Below are 24,736 nucleotides of genomic sequence, written 5' to 3' on the forward strand. Positions count from 1 at the left end.
TCTGAATCGTATGCTTCTATAAACAAACATTAGGTACTGGTACAGTTTACCACTATAAACAATGGATTTTGCTTCAAGAAAGTGAGATTATACAGAAAATATTGAAAACTGAGCATTGGCTTTATAAAGGCTTGAGTGTTTCTAGATTTGATTGGCAGTTCCGTTTCATAGAATTAGTGTGTGCGCGCGCTTTACCGTCTAATCAGATTTCCTTGCTGCTTCACACGCCCAGCCAATCGGCGTGGAGCAGGGGCGGGACTTGTGTGGAATTCGGCCAGGAACGTCAGTCGAGCCTTTTGGCTGAAAATGGATCCACTCGAGTCGAATTAGTCTGGGGAATAAACATTTAAACAAGATAAGAACATTTTCGGCCTGGGACAATTATTTTCACTTTATTTCCATGATTGTTTTGGGTCTGTCTACAAGGACGCATGGAAGAGAGCTAGCTTGTTGGCTTCGTATGAAAAATGCTCGGTAAGTTGTTCATTTTAATGGCAATGCTGTGTTAAAAGTCTTTGTGGAAATCGGCGAAGTGGTTATAACTAGTTGGTACTAAGTCAAAATAATCGCATTTATGTTGAGTTTTTAGTATTTTACGGCAACTCTGGAGACTCGACGTTGTCGCTGTCCACGGTTCTGGGGAAGCCCGAGGTGACGTCACGAGGAGGCTTAAGTTTAGTGTCGCGTAACCGTGGCAGCGCACCACGTGACTTCCTGACTCTCCATCATGTGCTACATAGCAAAAGATAATCCCACACTGATCGCTGCAGTTTCAAGATGTGCAAAATGCAGAGGTGGCAAAAGTACTCACTCTGTGCTTAAGTACAGATACAGATACTTATGGAAAACAAATAAAATAAGTGGAAGTACCTATTCAACTTCTGCACTCAAAAAAAAAAACAATACAAAGTTGGTTGAAAAGTAACAAGCCCATTTTGACAAAGTAAGGAGTATAAAAGTACAGAAATCTGTTTTCAAATGTGGAGTAAAAGTAAAAATGTACATCTGTACAGTAACAAATATTTGTACTTGATTTGACTTTAACCAGGAAGCTGAGAGAGATGCATCATGGGAAAGAATGGCCAGACATGTGACGACAGGAATCCCAAAAGTCATCTGTTATGTCACCACGGTAAGTAGTAACCTTCTGTAAACACCAGTTTAATATACAGGTTAGCACAACGTGGATCAAATATTGTCTTGCCTCCCCACTCTATGCCGCTGTAGACATGTTCGCCTGAACGGCGACGGCTCCGGCAGGCTCCATGGCTCATTCATCGGACCCCTCCTGCAGGGAGAAGACCCCCGGCACACAGGGGAAGTCGCACTCAGCGGCGCGCAACATCGTACGGAAGAAGGAGCAGCAGCAGCAGCGGCGGCGGCGAGGAATCCGATCTTCCTCACCCATGGGCCGCGTCATCCTCATCAACTCGCCGGTTGACGGTAAGACAAGACTGTTTACATAAATAACATGTTAGTTCATTTAAAACTTAATTGTCCTTCGTGTTTGCATGCTTACAAAAATATGTCAGTTATTTAAGACTAAATTGGCTTTAATGTTAACAAAAAAAGTTGCATTGTTAGATCATTCAAGACTAAATTGACAATTATGAACACAAACATGCACATTACAGTAGTTAATTGAAAACAAGAAGTTGATTTCGCCGTTTACGTGGAATGCGACTGTCTTACGGTATTTTTCCAGGCGGCGATGACAGCGAAGACCTTCACACCATCACGGTGGACAAAAGCGAGGACGGCAAGCTGGGCTTCAGCGTGCGCGGCGGCTGCGAGCACGGCCTGAGCATCTTCGTCAGCAAGGTGGAAGACGACAGCACGGCAGGTGGGACATCACGTGACCTTCGCCGGGGACGCTTTTTTTTTTTTTTTATCCGAGAGCGCGCCCTGTCGTTGTGCACAGAGGAGGCCGGCCTGCTGGTGGGCGACAAGCTGGTGGAGGTGAACGGCGTCAGCCTGGAGAGCATCACCATGAGCAGCGCCGTCAAGGTCCTGACGGGCAACAACAGGCTGAGGATGGTGGTGAGGCGAGTGGGCAAGGTGCCCGGGATCCGCTACTCGAAAGAGAAGACCACCTGGTGAGCAGAGGGGCGAAGTAACTAAGAACAAGTACTTCCTTGCTGTATTTACAGTGAATATAAAATCATTCTACACAGCCGTGGTCAAATGGTACATTTTTGTGATATAAAAAAAAAAAAGGAGGCCAAGTGAAATCATTTCAAAACTTTTTCCGCCATTAATGTGACCCACAATGTGTACAACTCAATAGATTCTTTTCAAAATATTTTTGAGAGGGGAAGTCAAAATAAACAATGGAGATAAGAGAGTTGCACAAGTGTGCACACCCTCATAAGTGGGGTTGTGGCGATGGTCAGAATTAATCAATCACATTCAAACTTAATGTTAGATGTTAATGTTTAACCCCAAATAAACTTCAGATGTTCTAGTAGATGTTTACTGAATTTATTGTTTTTGCTTTGCAGCAGAAGCTTGAAGGTTTGAACGCTGATTGGTATTTGGAACTCTTAACTCCCTTCACATTGACAAAGGTCCCAGTTGCAGCGGAAGAAAAACATGCCCCAAAGCATCATGCTTCACAGTGCGTACGGCGTTCTTTTGGTGATGAGCAGTGTTGCGTTTGTACCAAGCATTTTGGAATTATGGCCAAAAAGTTCAAGCTGTTTCATGGGACCATAAGATTTTCACACGTGTTTGAGATTTCAAGGGAGTCTTTGCAAAATGTAGCCAAGCTTGGATGTTTTTCTTTGTAAGATAAGGCTTCTGTCTTTCCACCCTACCCTGTAGCCCAGACATGAAGAAGATGGGAGATAGTTTCACGTGAACAGCCAGTACTTGCCAGAAATTCCTGCAGCGCCTTCAATGTTGCTGTCATTTTTTGGCAGCCTCCCTTACAAGTTTTCTTTTTGTCTTCATTTCACTTCTTCAATTTTGGAGGGATGTGCAGTTCTGGGTAATGTCACATTTGTGCCATATTTTCTCCTCTTGATGATTACTGTCTGAATTTTGTTCTATGCTATCTTTAATGCCTTGCAAATTCTCTTCTCCTGAATGATACCTTACAACATTGAGATCACCTCTGATGCGGAAGGCAACTGTCTGGACCACGGCTTGTGCTGTAAGATGTGACATTAAAAATGTCAGGAAAAGCCTCCCAGCACATTAAAAAGAGGCACTTTAAACGGTGGCAGGTGTGCTGAAATAAGTTTGAATGTGATCGGCAATTCTGAACCCAGTTATGAGAGGGTGTGCACACTTGTGCAACCATATCAATTTATTTTTACTTCCCCCTCTATAAAATATAAAAAAATATCTATCAATTGACTTGGACAGGTTATAGGTCACATTATTGGTGGAAAAAGTTTTGTAATGGTTTATCTTAGTGTAATATTCTTTCATATCACCCAAAAACTGGGATTTGAACACCGGTGTGTCGATTATTTTGTATCTACGAAGAACAGAGTCCGCTAGTGAGGAAGCAGAAACGGTCGAAAGCGAGATGATGATGAAAATCAAACTTTTGGTGCTTTTCCAGGGTGGACTTGATACACAGGCGCATGGTGGTGGAGGAAAGCGGGCGGACGCCTTCGGACGCCAGCGCCAGCAGCGCTCTCCGCAGGATCGTCCACCTGTACACCACCTCTGACGACTACTGTCTGGGCTTCAACATCCGCGGTGGGAAGGAGTTTGGTTTGGGCATTTACGTCTCCAAGTAGGTATTCTTCCAGAAACTGTCTGGAAACACGTCCTTCCCCCATTCACCGCTGACTCCCCGACGTCTCAGGCTGGACCCCGGCGGCCTGGCCGAGCAGAACGGGATCAAGATGGGCGACCAGATCCTGGCCGCCAACGGCGTGGGCTTCGAGGACATCAGCCACAGCAACGCGGTGGAGGTGCTAAAGAGTCACACGCACGTCATGCTGACCATCAAGGTGAGCCAAAAACGCCGCTTTCGAGGGCCCGCTTCGTTATGGACGGTTGCACAATTCAGCGGTGTTCCAGACGAGCGCTGTATCCAAAAATCCGCATGAACAAAGATGAGGGGGGGGGGGAAAGCAAGTTAGTTAATTGATTGTCCCCATTGTCTATGAAAATATCAATTTTAGTTTGACAAATGTCTACAAAAACACCTACGTCAGTAATTGACTTCAATCTTTAGAAAAATACAGACAGTTAAAGACTAATTTGACTTCACTGTTTACAAAAAGATGTAAACAAGTGACTAAATTCACTTTGTTTACAAAACACGTCAGTTATTAATTGATGACAAAATTGTCCTCAATTTCTACAAAAATATGTACAGTGGTGCCTTGTGATACGAGTTTAAATCATTCCGTGACCACGCTCGTAACTCAAAACATCTTTCCCCATTGAAATGAATGGCAATGCCATTAATCTGTTCCAGAATAAAATAGATAATAAAATAGAATGTAAATAATTCAAAGATTTTGCTTGAATTCAGTGGACATTGTGCTGCTCCTTCTGATGTGCAGCTCTCAGCATGATACAGTACAGTTGTACACTACCACCGAAAACAATAACAACGTATAAAAATATGTAATAATAATAATAATAAATATCTCTGAGAGTGTCACTCAAAATCTTACAGGTGCAGCTGTACCTCATGAAATGTCCAGCGAGTGGAACACAAGACACATAGCTAAGCTGTATATTAAAGCTACTGTGTGTGTGACAGCTGGCACGCAGTCATAAAATTCCTCCTCACTTGTCCAAGCTTGAGTTTCTCTGTGTTGAAAAAAATAGCCGGGCGGCGTGCATTATTCAGCAGGCGGCACGGATCAGGTACCGACGATAGCGTGGCGTCGTCCCTCATGTGTTACTCCTGATCAAATATAACGTAGATGCTATCAAAGTTTAATACGAGTCGATTTACATATTTCCCCCCACCAGGAGGCCGGCCGCTACCCCGCGTACAAGGAGATGGTGGCGGAGTACCGATGGCTCAACAAGTGTATGTTATTCCTCTGCTGTCCTCAAAGTCTAATTACAAAATTACTACTCTAACCTACTGCACTTGTTTATGACTGGTGGGTAGACATTATTTCCTCCTAAAGAGTATGAAAACGAATGGAAAAACAAATCCTTGTCTTTTCTAATGGACAAAAGTTTCAAATCTTATCTGACAAACAAATTCATCTGTACTGTGTTATTTGACAAACCGATTTGGCATTCAGTTTTTAGTAGAGCAATAATTCAAATTCAAATTTTTCTTGGGAAAAAAAACAATTGTTCACCCCCCCAAAATGACTTTCTTGCAAGAAAAAAAGTATGACGATCCTCGTAATATTTAGACCTTCTCATTTTGGGGGGGGAGAAACAAACAAAACCATTTTTTTTTTCTTAAAATACATTTTTCTCAATAAAATGACTATTCTCAAAACAACTATTGAAAAACAATTAGGTTCAAGCTGTAACTCCTGTTTCTTAACTAATGTTTGTCTGCAACTTCCTGTCTAAAATAACTTTATGCTTTTTTTCCTTCCAAAAATATTTTTGGGGAAAAATTAAATTAGGATGTTTTTTTTCTCAAAACAGCTGACTTTATTTTGTTAATATAAAACTTTTCCAGAAAGAAAATAATAAACATTCCTGAAAAAAATCTATTCTTGAAAATCCTCCCCAAAAACAAACACTCTCACCACTTTTTTCGCCAATGAAAATGTTTTTGTTGAAAAATTAAGATTTTTTTTATTTCTTTGGAAAATGCAATTTTATATGTACAAGTGGACCTGAACGAGAGCTGGGTCCTCATTCAAGTTGATTTCTCCCTCAGTGGCCAACGGGGGTCAGAAATCTTCCTCGCTGGGCTCTGAGTCCAACTCGTCAGCATCCTCGCTGTCCTCGGAGACGCCGGTCAGTTCTCTGAGCGGCCTGTCCCAGGTCATGTTCCCACCTAGTTTGCCGTTTGCCTCCGACATGGTGGATGTGGGCATCTCCACTGAGGACCAGAGGTGGGGCGGGGGGGCCCCTTCTTCGCTTCATTTCTCCTCTCAGGCTTCTCTCACGACAGTGTTTTGTTTTTTTCCGACCTCGCTCCGAGCGCAGCGAGGCCGTCATCCAGACGGACACCACCCGCAGCCGGGGAGCCACCACGCTGCTGCGGGACACGGCCATCCGCCGGGAGGAAAACGAAGACGAGGGCGGTCCGAGGAGGGAGTCTCGTAAGACGGCGGTGCTGCTGGCCCTCAGCAGACCCAGCCGACCCATCAGCCGCTCGCAGAGCCAGGTCACCATAGCAGGTGTGTGACTCGCACAAAAGATGCCGAGAGAGGTTTTTGTGTGTGTATGTGTTTGTTTTGACAGAAATACAATGTGCCTCCTAACCCAGAGATCAGCCAGAAGAAAGCCAAGAAGCAGAAAGGAGGAAAAAACTCTGGAGAGAAGAGCGCCCTCCAACGCTCCAAGACGCTGGTCAACTTGTTGTTTGGAGGCGCACGCAAGAGGGACGCCTCCAGGGGGCGCTCAAAGTCGCTGTCTACTGACAAAGAAGGTACTCCCACTTTCTTCTGGTTGGTTAATATTGCAGCCGTAACGCCAGTACCTCCACTGAGGAACTTTGTTTGTGTGCAACTTCCTGTCCATTCAGCAGAACCTTCAATCTTTATCCATCCATTTGCTGTACCCTTTCTCCTCACTAGGGTCGCGGGCAGGCTGGAGCCTATGCCAGCTATCTTCGGGCGAGAGGCGGGGTACACCCTGAACGGGTCACCAGCCAATCGCTGGGCACAGATAAACAAACAACCATTCGCACTCACATTCACACCTATGGGCAATTTAGAGTCTTCAATTAACCTATTATGCATGTTTTTGGGATGTGGGAGGAAACCGGAGTACCTGGAGAAAACCCACGCAGGCACGGCGAGAACATGCAAACTCCACACAGGCGGGGCCGGGATTTGAACCTTCAATCTTGATATTATTTAGAAATGATTGAAACGTATATTTCACCCCCCCCCCCCCCCCCCCTGCGATTGGCTGGCGTCCAGTTCAGGGTGTACCCCGCCTCTCGCCCGAAGATAGCTGGGCTAGGCTCCAGCACTCCAGCGACCCTTGTGAGGATAAAGCGGTACAGAAAATGGATGGATCGATGGATATTTCACCCCTAAAATGTACTTTTTGTTTTTTTTTAAACAAATGGGACTTTATTCTACGAGGATGTAGACATTTTCTTTTATTGTTTGTAAAAAAAAAAAAAAAAAAAAAAAGCTATTCAACTAAAATACTACATTCAGGGTTAGGGTTAGGACTTTATTCTCCTAAGATGTAGACTTTCTCCAAACTTCCCCAGTTTTTGTTTTTAAAAATAAATATACATAATTGAAAACCTTTTTTTCTTGAAAAAGTAGGACTCATCCTCATTAGATCTTGACCCCCACCCCCCAGAAAAGCTTTCCTTAAAAAAATAAAAAATTAAAACTGTTCTCACAAGATTCGCCCCGCACCAAAAAAAAATAAACAAAATAAATAAATAAAAATTGTTAGCAAACAAACTATTTTCACATAAGTAAGACTTTTGTCTTTGAAAAAAAATACTTGAGTTTGGTTTGGAAGAACTTGTAGAAATTCTAGAAATGACTCCACATCTTCATCATGTCCTGTAGATGTGCCAGTGTGTATCAACTTTTCAAGATTTTACAGTTTTGATGTTTTATTGGGTTTACTTATATAATGGATGTATTTGTAGTTATGTTTTGCGTGACTAGTAGATATTATTGTAACTATTTGTGTTGTATGTGATTGACTTGGACTTAATGTTTAAGTGCCCAGATCACCAATTGCAAAAGAGATGTTCTGTCTCGACTGGGCTATTACCTGGTTAAATAGGATTACATGAATAAATAAAACCTGGAGATGTGATGTCATGAAAGTGAGGGAAAAATTTGAAGACGACGAAAAAAAACTGTCCTGGTCCTGATCCAGGTTGGAGCCTTGGCAGAGGTCCGAGCGCTGCGGCATTTCCAGAAGAGACGCTGCGAGCGGTGGAGGAGTTGGCACAGCGACTGTTGACGGAGGAGGAGGCGGAAGCGGTGATGAAGGCGTGTCGGACGGTATGACGCCGGCTACGGTCTTTCTTTGTTTTGTCTCTTTTGCTTGAAAAATGACAACATCGCTACTTGTGCAACAACACTCAGTATGTGGAAGAAAGGTGCGTGGAGATGTTAATACGTCACCTACTGGCCGTGCTGGATAGGCCTGAAAAACTGCTGCTGCTCAGAGAGGTCAGGTAAGTCATTAGATGAAATATTAAGGCCACACAATAGGGGTAAAACAAAAAAAGTGACTATACTGCCAGAATAAAACCACATGTTTTTCATCAACAAAAAAGTCCTATTACTGTGTTATGAGATGAAAGAGTTACGCTTCCGCCTCTTAAAATTATAACAAAGAAAACTTTACTCTCAAAATATTCTTGTTTTTTCCTGAAAATAATGTTTTTTTTCTTTAAAACAAAATAGGGATTTACTTTTTCTAGAAAAAAATTGACTTCATCAAAAAAATGAAGACTTCTTGGGGAAAAAAAACAAAAAACTTTGAGAACTTTTCTCTCAAGAAAAAAAACTACTATTTCTGTGGTATAATTATAATTTTTATATCAAGATTATAGCTTTTTCTTACATTAAAAAAAAGACAGAGCAACACCAGGAATGAATTACAGCATCTGGTGATGTGTTGGTGTTCCAGACTTCAGACTGTAAGTGACTGCAAAGGACTTGCAACCAAGTATCCAAAAGTTTGATTTATAATTGTTCATTTGTCCCATTACTTTTGATCCTTTAAAAAGTGGGAGGCATATATACAACCTGTTGTAACTCCTACACCATTCACCTGATTTGGATGCAAACACCCTCAAATCAAAGATGAAAGTCTGCAGAGTTAAAGCACATCATCATTTCATTTCAAATCTATTGTGGTGTTTCCGTTTAAAAGATGAGATTTGTGTCCATGTCCCAATACTGTGTGTGTATATATATATATATATATATATACCCGACTGTATTTTCTTGAAAACTTTTAAATCTCTTTTGGGGGGACCTTTCTTGACAAATAATTTATTCCCGCACTACATTTTTGTTTTTTAAGAAAATGTATGCTTTTTTCCTTGAAAAAATAAGAAGACTTTTTCCGTGAAAAAGAAGACTTTTTCTTGACTTCCCTCAAAAAAAATTCAATTTTTCCAAAACTTTTCTTGAAAAAAAAAAACACACACACCCATGGAGCACAAACATTTTGACCACTATTCCAACATAACATGTAAATATCTTTCCATATAAAACCAAGAGCGGTCTTCTGAATGAAGTGGAGTCACAAACGCCGGCCAGATTAGGATTAACGGCTTTGTCGGTAGAATCTCTGTGACAGGTGTTTTTTTTCCTTCATTGTGTAACACAATACAAAACTTCGAGACCTAATGACTATTGTTGTGTTGCACAGGAATGAGTTGGTCAGTGTTACACAATACAACATAGTGAGGACTAATTCCTAAACACTCACATTTTCTCGAAAAAAAATAGGACTTTACTCTCATAATATTACGACTTGTTTTGTAGAAAAAAAACTAATCCTTGGGGAAAAAAAGAAAACGTTTTTCTAGAATAAGTATGAATATTCTCAAAAACTACTTTTTTGTTAACCCCCACGATTATTTTCTTTAAAAGAAAATTCCTCTTTTTCAAACATGACTGAATCTGTTTTCTTAAGAGTAAGACTTTTTTCCTTAGGAAAACTTTCCTTGAAAAATTACATTTTCTAGAAAAAAAAACTATTTTTCTTGACAAAAAGTCTACATTTTCCCTAAATAAATAATAACATAAATATGACTATTCAAATTTTCTTTCAAGAAAACTAGTGTCATGAAAAAAGACAAATAAATATTCTCGCAGTATTAAATAAAATTCAGAAAAATATCCTTCCTTAGGAGGAATACTTGAAGAAAAAAAAAAAAAAAAAAAAAAAAAATACTAGGATTAGATTTGTTTCCCTTTTTGAAAATAAAAATAATCTTGAAAATATGACTTAACTCTTGAGAAAAATGACTTGATTCTTCCATGTTTTTTTCTTGAAAAAAAAATTCTCTTAAATTTCTAGACTTTTTTTTCTTAAAAACATTTTTTGGGGAAAAAATAAATAAATTTCAAGAAAAAAAAAAAAAAAAAGACCACACTACTTACCATAATGTTGTTTCCCTGTAGGATGTTGCTTCCGGCCACCCATCTCCGAGAATTTAACAGCACTGTGGAAGCGGTGGAGGTGGAGGCGTACGACATCCTCAAGTACCGCTCAGGTGTGTTCATGTTTGACACACACACACGCATGCATGCATCTTACCTTTACCCCCCCCCCCCCAGTCCAAACACCGCCTCTTCGCTCTCCCGCATCTGGCCGAGCACCTAAACGCCGCCTCATCACGCCGATCCCAGGTAGGTGCCTCAAGTCGGTCTCTGTACAACATTTTCAAGGTTTGAGGGTGGACCACTACCAAAACACTAGCCTCTTTCACTCACACACACACACACACAGAAAAATTGCCACAAAAGAACTATAAGATCCAGCATGAATTTGCTTGTGACTTTCACACAGAACCCATTAAAACAAAAACCAAAATCATGCCCCCTTTCGTGTTTGGTACCATTCACACAGAACAAATAGCATGCGAAAAGGTCAGCTTTGCTGGCAGCATGAAAGCCTCATCACACTAGGCTGATATGGTGCGATGTCCTTGCGTCAGATTTGCGAGGGGGGTTCGAGCTGCACAGTGCCGCCATGGTGGAGAAGCAAAGCCACTTGGTTGACAAGCTAGAGAAGCTCAGCCTGTCGGGGCCGCGGGCGTCCAGGCAGCGACGGCGGCGCCCCACTGCCCCCTTCACGCCGCTGCTGGACATCCCGGTGGATGGGTACCAGTTCACGGAGGACCACAAACACTGGCCCGCATGTAGACCGGACCCCAACTGGCTGCTCTCCAGCGAGTGCGATTTCGGAAGCGTCGCCACGGTGCGCTCTGAAGAGGTCTCAGATTCTGCATGTTTGAATGACCGCCAGGCTCCACAAGAGTATGAACTCCAAACGGTCAGCATCTCCAAGACCAAGCAGTCACTCGGTGAGTTTTCGTCTTCATTTAAGTCTTTTGTAATCGGGGATTTGCTTTATTATTCCTGATACTAAACTTGCTTCGGTAACTCAACTCACGTCACAACAAGCAGCAGGTAGCGAGATATAATTAGTAACTATAAATGTCCTTCAAAAAAGAGACTTCAACTGTTTATTGCCACTTTCAGCTGAACGTTATTGTCAAGCTAAACATAAAACAGAGAATTACACATTGTGTATTTAAAACAACCACTTAGCCTCCACTAGCTTAATATTAAGATACAATGGGTAAACTGCATAGGCACATGGGCTAACATTTAGCATATATAGGGCGGAGTTGTTACCCTTTAAGCAACAGATATCTCAACAAAAACGGTGCACTAACACATGTAATCAGGCCATATAAAGAGCTCACAGGCATATATTCTTTATCCTCTGTGAAGAACAACTACTACTGCCATACTGAGAAGCTGAGAAAGGAGCTGAGTCTCCCATAGAGTCCATGTCTGTCTTAAATTGCCTCCAGAATGAGCTCAGAATGAGACGCAGAATGTGCATTGAAAGCGAAAGTGTGACAAAAACGGTCTAATTTTTAATTCTATTTAATTGTGTCATTACTGTATGTTTTATAAAGTAGAATATTATAGAGTGCAATTTTTCTCATTAAAACACCTGACAAAATGTTTTTGTTGTTTTTCTGAGATCTTGGAACAGATTAAACGCATTTCCATGAATATCACTGGGGAAGATGATTTGAGTTGCGAGCATGATCAAGGAACATAAACTCTTATCTCAAGGCACCACTGTAATGTGAAAATAAGTGCTTCTTGGACAAACATCACTTTTGTCAAAATGTGAACACAATCGTTAACTTAAATATTTCAACAAATACAATTAGCGAAATTGAGCCTTTTCAGCAGTCCTGATACGTACTGTATGTTGCATTCATTTTGCTGTTTTTCTCTAAAATTGGTTAATTTAAAAGGTATTTCATATTTTAAAAAACTTTGTCACATAAAATAAGTGGTTGATTCATAGTGACTACTAAAATAAATATTTTGCATCATCTACATCTAACGTTGTTTACTTAATTTGTTTATTCATTATAATCCATCCATCCATTTTCCATTTATCCTCAGTAGGGTCGCGGGCGTGCCGGAGCCTATCCCAGCAGACTCTGGGCGAGAGGCGGGGTACACTCTGAACTGGTCGCCAGCCAATCGCAGTATTCAATATAATTAAATTATAAACAACACAATACTGACCTGGCTCAGTGTCCTGGTGTTCAAATTAAATGTGGCCCTTGACCACAACAGTATGCTCTATAGGATTTAAGTCTGGAGGTTGACTTGGATGCGAACCCAAATGTTTTCAGTCTACAGTGACAAAGGAATCGGCCTTAGTTTTCCATTACTTCTATTTATTCTTGTTTAAATAAACTGTAATTGCTTTTAGTCTGAGTTAAAACATGTTTTACTACCCAAGTTGGTCATCTTTGCACCTGATTATCAATCGTCAGTACTCTAGACAGAGAATGGAACTTACATTGGGCGTCTCTGATGTAACAGGCATCAGCATATCTGGCGGGATGGAGTCCAAGGTCCAGCCGGTGGTCAAGGTGGAGAAGATCTTCTCGGGAGGAGCCGCCTCCAGCTGCGAGGTGCTTAAGGTAACGTGGAGACGCAACCAGAAACGCCAACAAAGCGTGCGACCTCCAAACACTCGCGCCTCTCTCTTCCAGGCCGGATTCGAGGTGGTTAGCGTGGACGGCACGTCGCTGCAAGGAGTCACCCACCAGCATGCTGTTGACCTAATCCGAAAAGCCTTCAGCAACAAGGCCAAAAACCCCATGATGCTGGTGGTCAAAGTGCCCTGCAAGCCTCCAAAGACATCATTAGCACAACTTAGTGGTCAATAATGGCCAAACATCTCCATTTTGGAAACAAAAACAACAATTTCATAACAATTCAGTGTAACCTTTAATAAACACAAAATATACAGCAAGGTGAAAATATTCATTTCTCTCTATATATGTGCTGCGGAAGCCCGACAAACATCCAATATGAAGACAGGCCTTGTGGAAACATTTCTTTGGTCTATTCACAGTGACAAGTGCACTCAGAATTATTTACAACTGGAAAGCAACCCAGGGTCATCATTGTCGTCTTCTCTTGGGCACTCAGGGGAAGGACGTAAAATGGTCGCACAAGCTCTAAATGTCCAACCATCTTAATGAAGGTAATAGAGCAGGGGTGGGCAAACTTGTGCTCGAGGGCCACCTTTATTTATTTATTATTTAGATATGAGCCAGGTGATTAATAGATAATGTAAATTAAAACGTATGACTTAAATTTAATCTTGTTTTAATCAAAGAATTAATATACCAACTAACAAAAATGTGAAATGTACAGTATGTGAAAGTTTATTATAATAAAATAAATTCTCATTTTGAAATTATAATTATAAATAATTTTATTAGGCAATTAAGAAAAATACTTATGCTAATTAACTCATAATATCGTATTTATAACCAATTGAACTATTATTAAATAAGCAATTACAAACAAATAAAATAGTTTTTATTCTGTTTTCAGATTACTTACAATGAATCAAGAAACCATTTAAGGATTACTTTAATTAACCAATTTAAGAAAAAAAAAAAAGGGGGCAAAATTTTGCATGACTCTTGATAATACAAATGCTCTGTGGTCTGGAAGAAGATGCAGGTCATATGTGGCCCTGGGTCCATAGTTTGCCTACCCCTGTAGTGGAGGATTATGCTGTTGCTCTATTCAAGTATTGAAGCACACGAGGAGACTTGACTACAGTAGTTTGATTTTTGTAAAGCTAGCCACTATCGTCACTGCTTCGTTTGACAGAGGAAAGTCAATTTCAGACGGCTTCCACACAACTGGTAACGTGATGAACAAAGCTGTCAATATCGTCTTGAGATTCGTACTTCCAGGTCGTATGGAAGGTAACGCAAACTACCACGTGTGAAGTGACCTAAAAATAAGTCAGATTTCTGTGGCAGCGACCTCATCGAAAACTATCTCATTGCCGCTGCCGTCGTCGTCGTCATGGTCGCGGCTCTCTAGCTCCTGGCTGAGGTCCCTCAGGAGGAGCTCCAGCTGCCGGTTGTTTTGGTACATGCTCACGTAGTTCTGCTGCAGTTGCTGCTGGTAGCGCAGCACCTTGTCCTTCTCTTCCTGCCACGTCTGCCTCTCCTCCTCGAATCCGCTCGCCTGCCTCTCGGCCCGCTGCCGCTCCAAAGACAGCTCGCCCTGCAGGTGCTCGGCCAGGCCCCGCAGGGCGTCCCGCTCTCCCTCGGGTTCCCGCAGGTGCGCCAGCTCGCCCTCCAGGCGTGCCGCTTTCTCCCGCAGCAGGTCGGCCTCGCTCTTGCGGCGCTGCAGCTCGTTCTCGCACACCTCCAGTTCGGCGGCTCGAGAGCGGGCCACGCTGCCCGCTTCCTGCAGAAGGGCCTGGACGCCGCTTAGCTCGGCGCATGTGTCACGCAGTTGCCCGCGCAGCGACGCAACTTCGCCCGCCCGCTGGGCCAGGTCCACCTGCGCCTCCTTCAGCTGCTGCTTCAGTAGCGAGATCTCGCCTGACTTTTGGCACACCTGATGGAAAGAGATGACAACACCGCCAACATTGGTGTTACAAAGCTCCTTGGATGCGCATCTGGCAAATTTCATGGGACTTCACTTTTTCCACATTTTGTTATGTTGACCGCTTTATTCCAAAATGAACACACCCTAACTAGTCGCCAGCCAATTACAGGGCATATACAATGGCTCCACGCATATTCACGGATTAATTTATTTGCAGATTTTTTGGGGAAACCTATCCCCGTTAGTTGGAGAAACGCCCACTTATTTGCAAATTTTTTCTTCCCCCAAACCCTCCGCTATTGACTCGATCCACCACTTGTTGCCGTGTTTTTTGTTTTTTTTCCTCAGGGGGAAAAAAATTATATATGGTAGTTATGATGAGCATCAATTATTTGCAGATTTTTACTATTTGCAGTCCGGCCCGGTCCCTATCCCCACTTCACTGCACTGCACTGTATATACTAGCATTCACACTTTAGCAGACTAGCTAAGCTATGAGTGTGAGTACAATGTAAATATTGATTGTATGTGGGGTTTTTTTTTTTTCATGCTCACCTCCCACTCGGTCTCCTCCAGCCGCGGGCCCAGCTGGATTTTATCGTGTTCGTAGGAGGTGCAGCGCTCCTCCAGCTGCTCTCGCTCCTTCAGGAGCTGCGCAAAGTCCTCCTGCAGCTTCTTCTTCTCCTGCTGCAGCTGATGAACCTGCGACACGGAGAGGCTGAGACACGGGTGCCGCCAACTGTGTTTTTTGGGGTGGTTTCAATGTGGAGGATTCTGACCTGCATCTGAAGCACCTGCTGGGCTCGCTGCGCCTTCTGGGACGCCGCCTGCATCCTGGTGGCGCAGCTCTGCCGCAGCTCCTCCAGACCCAGCTCAAAACGCTTCTGCTTCTCTTCGTAGACCTCGAACATCAAAGACACCGGGGCATTTAATTAGGTACACATGGGATCTATTACAATAATTCAACAGGCATGAACAACAAGGACATGAAATGGGGCAGGGGGCACCATGCTGACCACGATTTTACGTCAAAACAGACGCCAGTGCAGATGTCAACGTTATGGCAATGGCTCTAGCCTTTGACACAGCTCATACATTGGATGCGATGAGACGATGCGGGTGTGTTTCCTTTTACCTGACAGATAGCGGCCTCGTTGTCATCCAGGTTGTCTCGAAGTAGCTGGAGCTCCGCCTCTCTCTCCCTCAGCTTGTCCTCCAGGTCCCTGATGATGCCCTCGTAGCCTTCCGCCGCCCCTGGCGACCGCCCACCAGACCCGCAGTCCGACAGTGGCTGACCCCGCCCGCTGACGGACCCGGTGCTCTTGCTGGAGGACGAGCGGCCGCTGTCCGAGTTGGAGTGCCCGTTGACCCCCGCGGAGGGGGTGCTTTTGGTCGCCTCTGGGTGACCCCCCTGCCGTCCCCTCTCCCGCCGCCAGACTGGAGAGCGAGTTGCGTCCTGAGTCGGACAGCGAGCAGGAGTGGCCGCTGCTTCCGCCGCCGCTCCGCCCCGCGCTGTACGAGCTTCGCCTCTCGGAGCCGGACGGTGACAGCTCCCGGTGAGCGGCGGCCAGCAGGCCATTCTCCGGTACGTTGGCGCTGTGTCGGGGGGACAGGTACTGCATGGGGCCACGGCTCTTGGGGACCACGGGTTTGAAGGCGGTGGGCCGCAGCACCGTTTTCTCCATCTTCTACATGAAGAAGAATCACCTTTTATTGTCATGAACATGCATGCATGCACACGAAATTTGTTCTCTGCATTTTACCCATCACAGTGAACACACACACACGTTAGTGGAACACACTGGAGCAGGGGGCAGCTGAAGCGCACGGGGAGCATTTTGGGGTATCAGTGTCATTGACACTCACCTTTTCCAGTTTTCCCGACACCGGTATGAGTTTTGGGGGCGGTCCCCCGACGTTCCCATTCAAGCCCTCTTTTATCTCGTCTTGGTATCTCGTCGGGCTGGCGGGTGCCATATGGTGGTCATTCCAGTCGTCCACATAGTTCCACTTCTCCCGCCCACTGTCGGAAGTCCTAAGTGCTGGAGGACTGCGGTTGTGCAAGAAGTGCTCCTGAGGAGACTCCGAGCCCGGTAAGGAGGTTCCCCGTCGGACTCGTCGGTCCTGGTAGGGACGTACTGTGAGATCCACAGCGGCGGTCGCCGAGGCATTGATGGGAGGCGAGGGTCCCGAACGGTGTCTTCTGCGGGAGCGTGCGCTGTGACCCGGGTCGTGTGGCTCAGCGGGGATGGGCGGAGCCTGAACCAACGCCATCCTGGACGCAAGGTGGCCTTGAGGCTTCTGAAAGTAAAAGACCCGGTTACAGCTGTCACCTGACATAAAACAAAAAAAAAAAACCTGAGCCATGTGCTATGGAGCTGTTACCAAAAACAATTCCTTGCCTTATAAAGGCGCTACATTAAACTTACCAATTATAGTTCCTTGAATTACAAAAGGCTATGTCATTAAACATTATTAATTGAAAAACAAAGTACCATGTTACATTTATCAGTGATGGTTCCTTGTCAAATAAAGCACAATGTTGGAATGACCATATATGGTTCCTCGTAAGGTTTAAGGTGCTATGTTAATGTTGCCAAATACAGTAAAGTGCCATGTTGAAGTTACCAAATATGGTTCCTTGCCCTACCGGGAGATCCATTATAGTTAAACATTTTATAAATAAAGTACTACATTGGACTTGACAAATACAATTCCTTGCCTAATAAAATACTATGTTCAAGTTATCCAATGTAGTACCTTGTCAAATAAAGTGCTACACTGAAGTTCCCAAATCTGGTTCCTTGCCAAACAAAGTATAATGTTCAGGTTCCCAAAAATGGTTCTTAGTCTTATAAAGTGTGAGATTTAAGTTATAAAGTGGGGTTGCTTGACCTACAAAGGCCAAAGAAACAGTTATACATCCAAGTCATTAAATTCCTTGCCCAACAGTTCTACATTGAAGTTTGCCATTACTTTAGTCCATAAAATGCAGCAGGTCTACCTTCCAGTGTGCTAACTGCTGCTCTGCAAGTGCACACCATATGAAGTGCAGACCAGCATGACCTACAGTAGACTGGAACGGAACATGCCCCCCTCTTTCAGTGGCCCACACACAGGCAAACAGGCTGGCCCATTGATGAGGCCCATTCAAGCAGCACAAAACGGCCCTTGAGAGGCTTTCAGGCTCGAAAAAAGTCTCTTTTCTGTGGAGGTCGTGGGACGGCGCACGCTGACAGCAACAAAGGCGACTGTCTCCGCACATCGGTTCAGCCTGGGGAGGCACTGCACTAAAAAAATTAAAAAAAAAATAAAAAAAGAATCGGATGAAATGCCCTCATATAGATTCTCATAAGCGGTACGGACGTGGGAGCGGAAAGCGAGGCCAGCATACTTGAAGTGAGGGTGAGGTGGTGAGGGCGTCGTCATTCCCACTGGACGCTGCTGCTAAAGGCGTCCTTTGGAGCGGCTATTTTCAAAGCAACCCACCATGGCACCAAGCAATCTGCTTGTGCCTTCAAAAATGAAGCTACTTTGATAGTGCTCAGCAAACGCATCAACTGTTTCTGACAAGGTTTTTTCACGCCTGCACTGCAATGGAGACAGAAAACTCATATTGAGTTGTATAATAACTGTTTCTCAGTACTGCTTCAAATCTGTGTTGCATGGAGTCCACCTACTAATATTTACTTGAACAAGCACCGTTTCTGAGGAGTGCTTCACACCTGTGTTACATGGGGTTCAATTTGTTGTATAAGCACCGTTTCTAATATTGTGAACACTATTGAGTATTAATTTGATATCCTTGATAATCAGCTTAAGGTCCATGTCCATAAAGCTCTTCCGGCTTTTCATAGAATGCAACCATATCATGCACACAAATAACATCGTCAACGCTCACCACTCACCGGTCAACGACGCGCTGACTCTGAAGGCCTCACAAAAGCATCCTTCCAACGGCGCGAGCAGATCTTCTCCTTCTGTCGACCAGCGAGAGGAGAAAGAAGAAAACACACGTTGTTGTGTCAGTAGAAGCCGAGCAGTCACGCTCATAAACATTCAAGTGCGTAGAGGGAGGAAAAACGAGGGAAAATCTGAGTCATGGTGGCCGAGCTGACACGACTGAGGGGATTTTCCGAGTCAACAAGAGTGAAGAGCGAGGAGGAATACAGTATAAAGACACCGTCATGCTCCAATCTTGCCATGTGTTTTTGTGCAAACCAAAGACAAACAGTCTTCACAAAACACTCATACACTCAACGTTTGGTCAAGATCTGATATTGTGGGGCCAAGTTATTGGGAGGTTTGGGTTTTATGGTGTCCTATCAAACTTTGCCGCCATGCTAGACCCACACGCATTTATGAAAACTACAATGGCTTGCAAATAAGCATTGCCCTTCTGCCTAGTACACATAGATGGTTTGGATTTGAAAGACCTTTAGATGGTGCCACATTGCTTCAAAGCCAAAGGGAAGACTTTCTTTGGGTTTTGAGACATGACTTTTTTGAGGGTGTCCCCACAACAGACATTTCTACCCAACTTCTACCCAAAAAAAAAAAAAAAAAAAAAAGGGGGGAAGCGCATACATCCCACATGATGTCAATCGAACGTCTTCAATCCGGTTCCTCGGGTTAGATTAGCGCTTGGCTTTGTATCTTGACTCCTCGGGCCGCATCCTTGAGACCTGCGAGGCATTGACGGATACAAGCAGTCACGGGTTCACACCCATACGCCCGTCAGTTGGCTCGGGGGCTGTTTGCTAACGTTACGCGTTGCAACAAATGAGGCCAGCAATTAAAAGTGCTGCGCCGTTAAATTACAAGCGCACTACAATGAGTTCATCAACCATCCAGACAGCTCAGATTTGACTATTACACTTACAGTGTGAGTTGGAGTTCAACCAATATTTTACAGAAAATTCTGCTTCAAAAATCAAAACGAAAATTGGAGTGATGTCAGCTAGTGTGATTAGCTTTTTCTTTGGCTTTTTATGTTTTTGTTTCTCATGATGCCATTATGGATAGAAGGCTACAAGTGAGGAAAACATTTGACACGTAACAGAAAATGGAACTTGTGCAAGTGTACCTGTTGTGGGACCTAGAGGCAGGGAAGGATGAACATTAACAGACCCCTCTTATCATAACAGCCGTTCCCATGAATTGCCAGTTATGTGACTTACTGTTTTACCTACTGTAATGTGTGTGTATGCTCCCACTCAGAAAGTGTACTTCCCTATCAATGGCGAGTACCTTGAGAGAGCGCATTCATAGGCTGCCAAAATCTGCTCAGATCTGCTGGTGATTAATGACAGATGCCAGCAGGGAGGGGCCAGATAACGGTTTAATCTCAAAACAATCTCCTCTAAACCCGTCCTGTCCGGAATTCAATTTGGACAAGCGTCAACGATTTAACCCATTGCCACTTTCTTGTAAAGAGAAAAGCATGGTTGCGAAGTTGAACAGTGGTCGGTAACATTCATGGTAACATGTTTAATGGCATTTTCTATGATTATACCGAACATTTATGATGTCATCTATGGAGCATTATCATGCCGGAATTAAGTTCTTTATTTAACAACATTTGTATTGTTCTATAAATTATTCATTATTATTATTATTAAGGGACTTTCGCTGAGAAATTCAATTATTTTAATTGACTTAGGGGAATATAGAATTATTATTAATAAAGTCCATTACTATTGATATTATTCGTTAACGAAATAGAAAAAAAATATTAGAATCAATAAATATCTTGGTTTGACAGAAATCAAATTCCAAGGAGCTTTATTTAATTTTGGTATTTTTTGTAATAAAAAAGTAGGTTTAATACCACTATTTCATATTTTAATTTGGTGCCATTTGTACATTTCAATCACGTTATTCATTTATTTTACCCCCAAAAAATTTGGAACCAACAATTGATATGCCCATCCTCGGAACAATGGCTAGCACGCACCATAAAAATCTGATCACACAACAATAGAAAACAATTTTCCCATGCTTGGCAGAGGTAAACATCCACATGAACGGACTGCACATCTCCCCCTCCAGCATGTAGGCAGGCCCAACGCCTCCACCTCCAGGCAGCGTAAGCCCTTATGTAACACAATGACGCGGCCACCCTGCTCCAGCAGGCCTCTCGCCACCGGCCAAGCATCTGCACCCGCAACATCCTCAGCTCACCTCTCGCCGCCGACTATGTGTGTTGACCAGTTGGTGGCCTCTCGGCTGGAGAATAATCAGGCCAAAAAAAAATCACATGCGGCATGAGGAGAAATGTATTTAAAAATAACACACAAGCAACCTCAGGGACCGGTCGCCCCACTTCCACCAAATCCAAGTCTGTACCCCGACAACAACATTCGAGGCGGAAGAAACATCTACCGCCATTTATGCCAGCGGGAGCCCATTTGACATTTGGTGAACGATAGTAACCTATTACAGAAGTCTCATTTATGGCAAGTCATCTAAATTTGCTGCCATGCCAATTGTTGGCATGGCAGCAATGGCATGGCGTCGCCCATCTCTCTAGTACACTGTATGTGCTTCGAGTTTGGTAGCAATAGGACAAAAAGTCCAGGACGAGTTCATCTTTGAAAGACTCCTGAAAGGACTAAATCGACCCCTAAATGGCCATTTTAAACCGAAATGTAAGACTTTCTGTGTCTTTTGCAGCATTCTTGAGACTTTTTTCGTGCGTCTACTCGTCAGACGTCTACCGAATTTCATGTTGCTCAGTTAAACTGGCATTGGGTGCTTTTTGTTTTTGTTTTAATTTAAAAATTGTAGTGTACAAGGTTCAAATTTGGTAGCAATCGGACAATATTACATGGACCAGTTTGTCATTGAATGACCCTTACAAGGTCCACTTCAAAACAAATTGGAAGACTTCCTGTGTCTTTGCACAAATGACTTCTCCAGACTTGTTGGTCTCTTCTGCTTCATCTTGATTAAGTATCGAGCGAGGTGACGCTGGGTGCAGTTTTGGTCCACTTGCAAAGAAAGTAGGCCAAAAGTCAAAAGGAGATGAAAGAAATCTGCACATTAATGACATGGCATATGGTGCACCTGAAAATCTGGGACGGACACAAAAAAAAACAAAAAAAAACGAGGATTGTCGTTAAGAGTGCTGGTTGAAGTTGTTCTCATTTCAACACATTTTCCCATAGGAAATAAGGGAGATTCAACTTGTCCCCGGTTAAACTCTCACAGTCATAACACATTTATGAACTGTACAGGCAAAGTTTGATAAGTCATACAAGTACAAAACCAAGATAACCACTGTCAATAAAAGGAAAATTAAATAAAGTAAAACTACTCCTTGCCAGTCATTATTCCTTATTCATTTAGCCAAAGTCTATTTACGTTAGTATCTGCTTGGTAAAATAAAGACTGGATGTGATCATATCTCTAATTGATGCCAAGTACGGGCAAAGATATGGCATGCTTTGTTTTTTAAATCCAACTTTAATTTAGGTGTTTTTTCTCCTAAAATTGGTTGATTAATATGTATTCATTATCTACAAATGACCATGGCCTGAAACTTTGCCCACCACTGTTTTACATCATATCTCCCCCCCTTTGAACTCTTGTTTTTTGGATGGTCTTGTCCGAGTGAAAATGAACACATTTGAAGCTCATGAATTGTCAACCACTCAGTCTTGTAGCTCAGGGTGATAAAGATGAAACGGGCTCTTTAGTTTGTTTCAAGTCTGAGCAGGAAACGTTTGACGAGATTGCCAAACTCACTCAACCTGTCTCGCATACACAAGCAAAGAATGAAAGCATACAAATGATTTTTTTTTTACCTCTTCTCATATTCTTCACTAAAGTGGCACACACAAATATAGACAATCGGGCCAATTTTCAGATTTTTCACTCCTTTGTGATCAAAGTTACCATAGGCCTGCGCATTGGGTGTCTTTCAAAGATCAACCTGAGTGATTATCCTGTGGCGTGTGAAGAGTGTTTTTCCCTCCCTAATCAGCTGGAAAAACAGTTGAAGCTGACGGTCGAATCAGTTAAACCTGTTCAATATTTACAAATCCTTATTTGTGGAATACGGCCGGGCGATTAATCAATTTTATCAATTAATTGGAATTTCTATTGCTCAGGAAGATTTTTTTCACTTTCACCACTTGCACTAACAACATGGCTGCGAAAAGAGAGGAGCTGGTTTACAAAAAGCACAGTCAGTGTTGCCAGGTTAGTGACTTTTCTGACCCCTCCAATGACTATTTTTCAAAAAAGCAACTGGCGGACGATTTCAGACAACATGAGCGCAATCATTTTGACATTGTTTACTGAAGGACAAAAAAGTAGCCCAGTGGAAGGCAATCGCAGTCAATCGCACTGAACATTGGCATCGAAAATCATATTTTTGTGAACAATATTCTAGATTTTTTTTTAAGGCCATATCGCGGAGCCCAAGTATGGGATCGCTCAACTCGTGCAATGTAACCTAGTTAGTGGATAAACTTAACAACTCAGTCTAACTTCTTCTACGACCACCCTTTTCTCTTAATATTTTCTTTATGCCTTGTGGCACCACACTGCCTCTCACAGGTCAGTCCTGGTACTACGACATACATCTTCAGGTGTGTTGGTTATCTCCTGCTATGTACACATTAAAGCCCAGTAAGCAAATTGTTTCGTGTGCGGTCTCACACATTATAAATATCGGTTAAGATGTTTTAAGACAAACAAACCAAAAACGTTTTGCGTGTATAGTACCCCACTTCTGTCACGTGAGCTCGTGAACTTAGGAACATTGACCCACACACACCTTGACGACTAGTGGCAAAGTAGACGCGACTCCTTCACTGTCGGCTTTAGACGACACATTCCGTACTTTTAACAGCTCAAAAACAAGAAAATATTCTCGATACATGAAAGATTTAAAAAAAAAAAAAAAAAAAAAAAAGTGTCTCACCAACCATGGACGACGGTTAAGTGTCTGGGGCAGCTGCTGTTCTCTCGAAAATCCAGGTTTAGCTCTCGTTTCTTCTTCTGATTTAAAAAAGCCTTAATCGGCGAACTTGAGACTTTTGAAAATGTTTACGTGGGAGACACCTCCTTATTCGACGCCGTACACAGACAGTACTGAGAGTTTGTTGATGTGTGCTGAGACTAGCTGCAGTTAAGCTAGCGAGAAGCTAAGGAACACGCTTCCGGTCGCCCCTTGCAAAATAAAGACAGCTATATCCGGATGTCACCACAACAAAACAGGTTTCTTTTTTCAACGACATGACATCACAGTAATTGTACTTTTTAATGGCATCACGGTAACTGTCCTGCGACCTGTCCACGGTGTACACTGCCTCTTGCCCAAAGTCAGCTGACTCCAGCTCACCCATGATGACCCTAATGAGGAGAAGCGCTGCAGGAAATGGATGGATAGTTTATAATAAACCTACAGGGATAAGGCCTTCTCCTCATACAAAAAGTGCAGTGCACCCATGGGGCATGTGAGTGTTTCTACACCCACACTTCTATTCAAGTGAAATGGTTTAACACCCACACTTTTCCCAAGGAAAGGTTTAGGTGTGAATGCACACTTTTCCAGACAAAAGCGTTTAGCACACACACTTTTCTGCAGAGGTGTCACAGTTGTGGGGAATGCGGGAGTTTCAATACCAACATTTTTCCTGGTGAAAAAGGTTCAACACCCACACTCTTCCCAGTAAAAAGGTTACAATCTCCCCCGTTTTCCCAGCACCCACCCCGCCCCACCCCACACCCACACTTGTTCTGATGTAAAGGTTCAACACTCTCTTTTACTCCTGTCAGGGTTCAAGGCCCACAATTTCCCAGAGGTGTTGCAGCTTTCACCAGGAAAAGTGTGGGTGTTCAAACATCCACACTTTTCCCAGTGAAAGGGTTCAATGGTCACACCTTTTCAGGTGAAATGGTTTAACACCAACACTTTTCCCAGTGAAAAGTTTCAACACCCACACTTTTCCAGCCAAAAGGGTTCAAGA

General features: G+C 43.2%; 2 protein-coding genes across 4 annotated transcripts; one reads left to right on the forward strand and one right to left on the reverse strand.

The window, feature by feature from the left end:
* The first annotated feature begins 258 nt into the window (after positions 1–258).
* On the forward strand, positions 259–13,138 carry LOC133418073 (PDZ domain-containing protein 7-like). Of its 3 annotated transcripts, none has more exons than XM_061706425.1 (18): positions 259–474; positions 1,049–1,132; positions 1,228–1,443; positions 1,706–1,843; positions 1,898–2,096; positions 3,572–3,748; positions 3,821–3,968; positions 4,948–5,008; positions 5,831–6,008; positions 6,103–6,296; positions 6,386–6,547; positions 7,978–8,105; positions 8,190–8,281; positions 10,248–10,339; positions 10,404–10,475; positions 10,784–11,152; positions 12,711–12,811; positions 12,884–13,138. In XM_061706425.1, exons 3-18 carry the CDS (start codon positions 1,266–1,268, stop codon positions 13,058–13,060), a joined length of 2,466 nt encoding a protein of 821 aa, XP_061562409.1. In that variant the 5' UTR covers positions 259–474; positions 1,049–1,132; positions 1,228–1,265; the 3' UTR covers positions 13,061–13,138. The 3 variants fall into 3 exon arrangements, with proteins under 3 accessions (XP_061562409.1, XP_061562410.1, XP_061562411.1); XM_061706426.1 differs by having other exon boundaries at positions 1,922–2,096; XM_061706427.1 differs by lacking the exon at positions 10,404–10,475.
* On the reverse strand, positions 13,002–23,892 carry LOC133418074 (leucine zipper putative tumor suppressor 2 homolog). Its single transcript, XM_061706428.1, is given in 8 exon segments — positions 13,002–14,765; positions 15,312–15,458; positions 15,536–15,658; positions 15,892–16,171; positions 16,173–16,444; positions 16,623–17,057; positions 18,665–18,736; positions 23,693–23,892. Coding segments are annotated over 6 exon segments (1,836 nt in total). The 5' UTR covers positions 17,031–17,057; positions 18,665–18,736; positions 23,693–23,892; the 3' UTR covers positions 13,002–14,159.
* Positions 23,893–24,736: the final 844 nt, after the last annotated feature.

The sequence above is a fragment of the Phycodurus eques genome, chromosome 19 (genome assembly GCF_024500275.1).
Source record: "Phycodurus eques isolate BA_2022a chromosome 19, UOR_Pequ_1.1, whole genome shotgun sequence".
Lineage (NCBI taxonomy): Eukaryota > Metazoa > Chordata > Actinopteri > Syngnathiformes > Syngnathidae > Phycodurus > Phycodurus eques.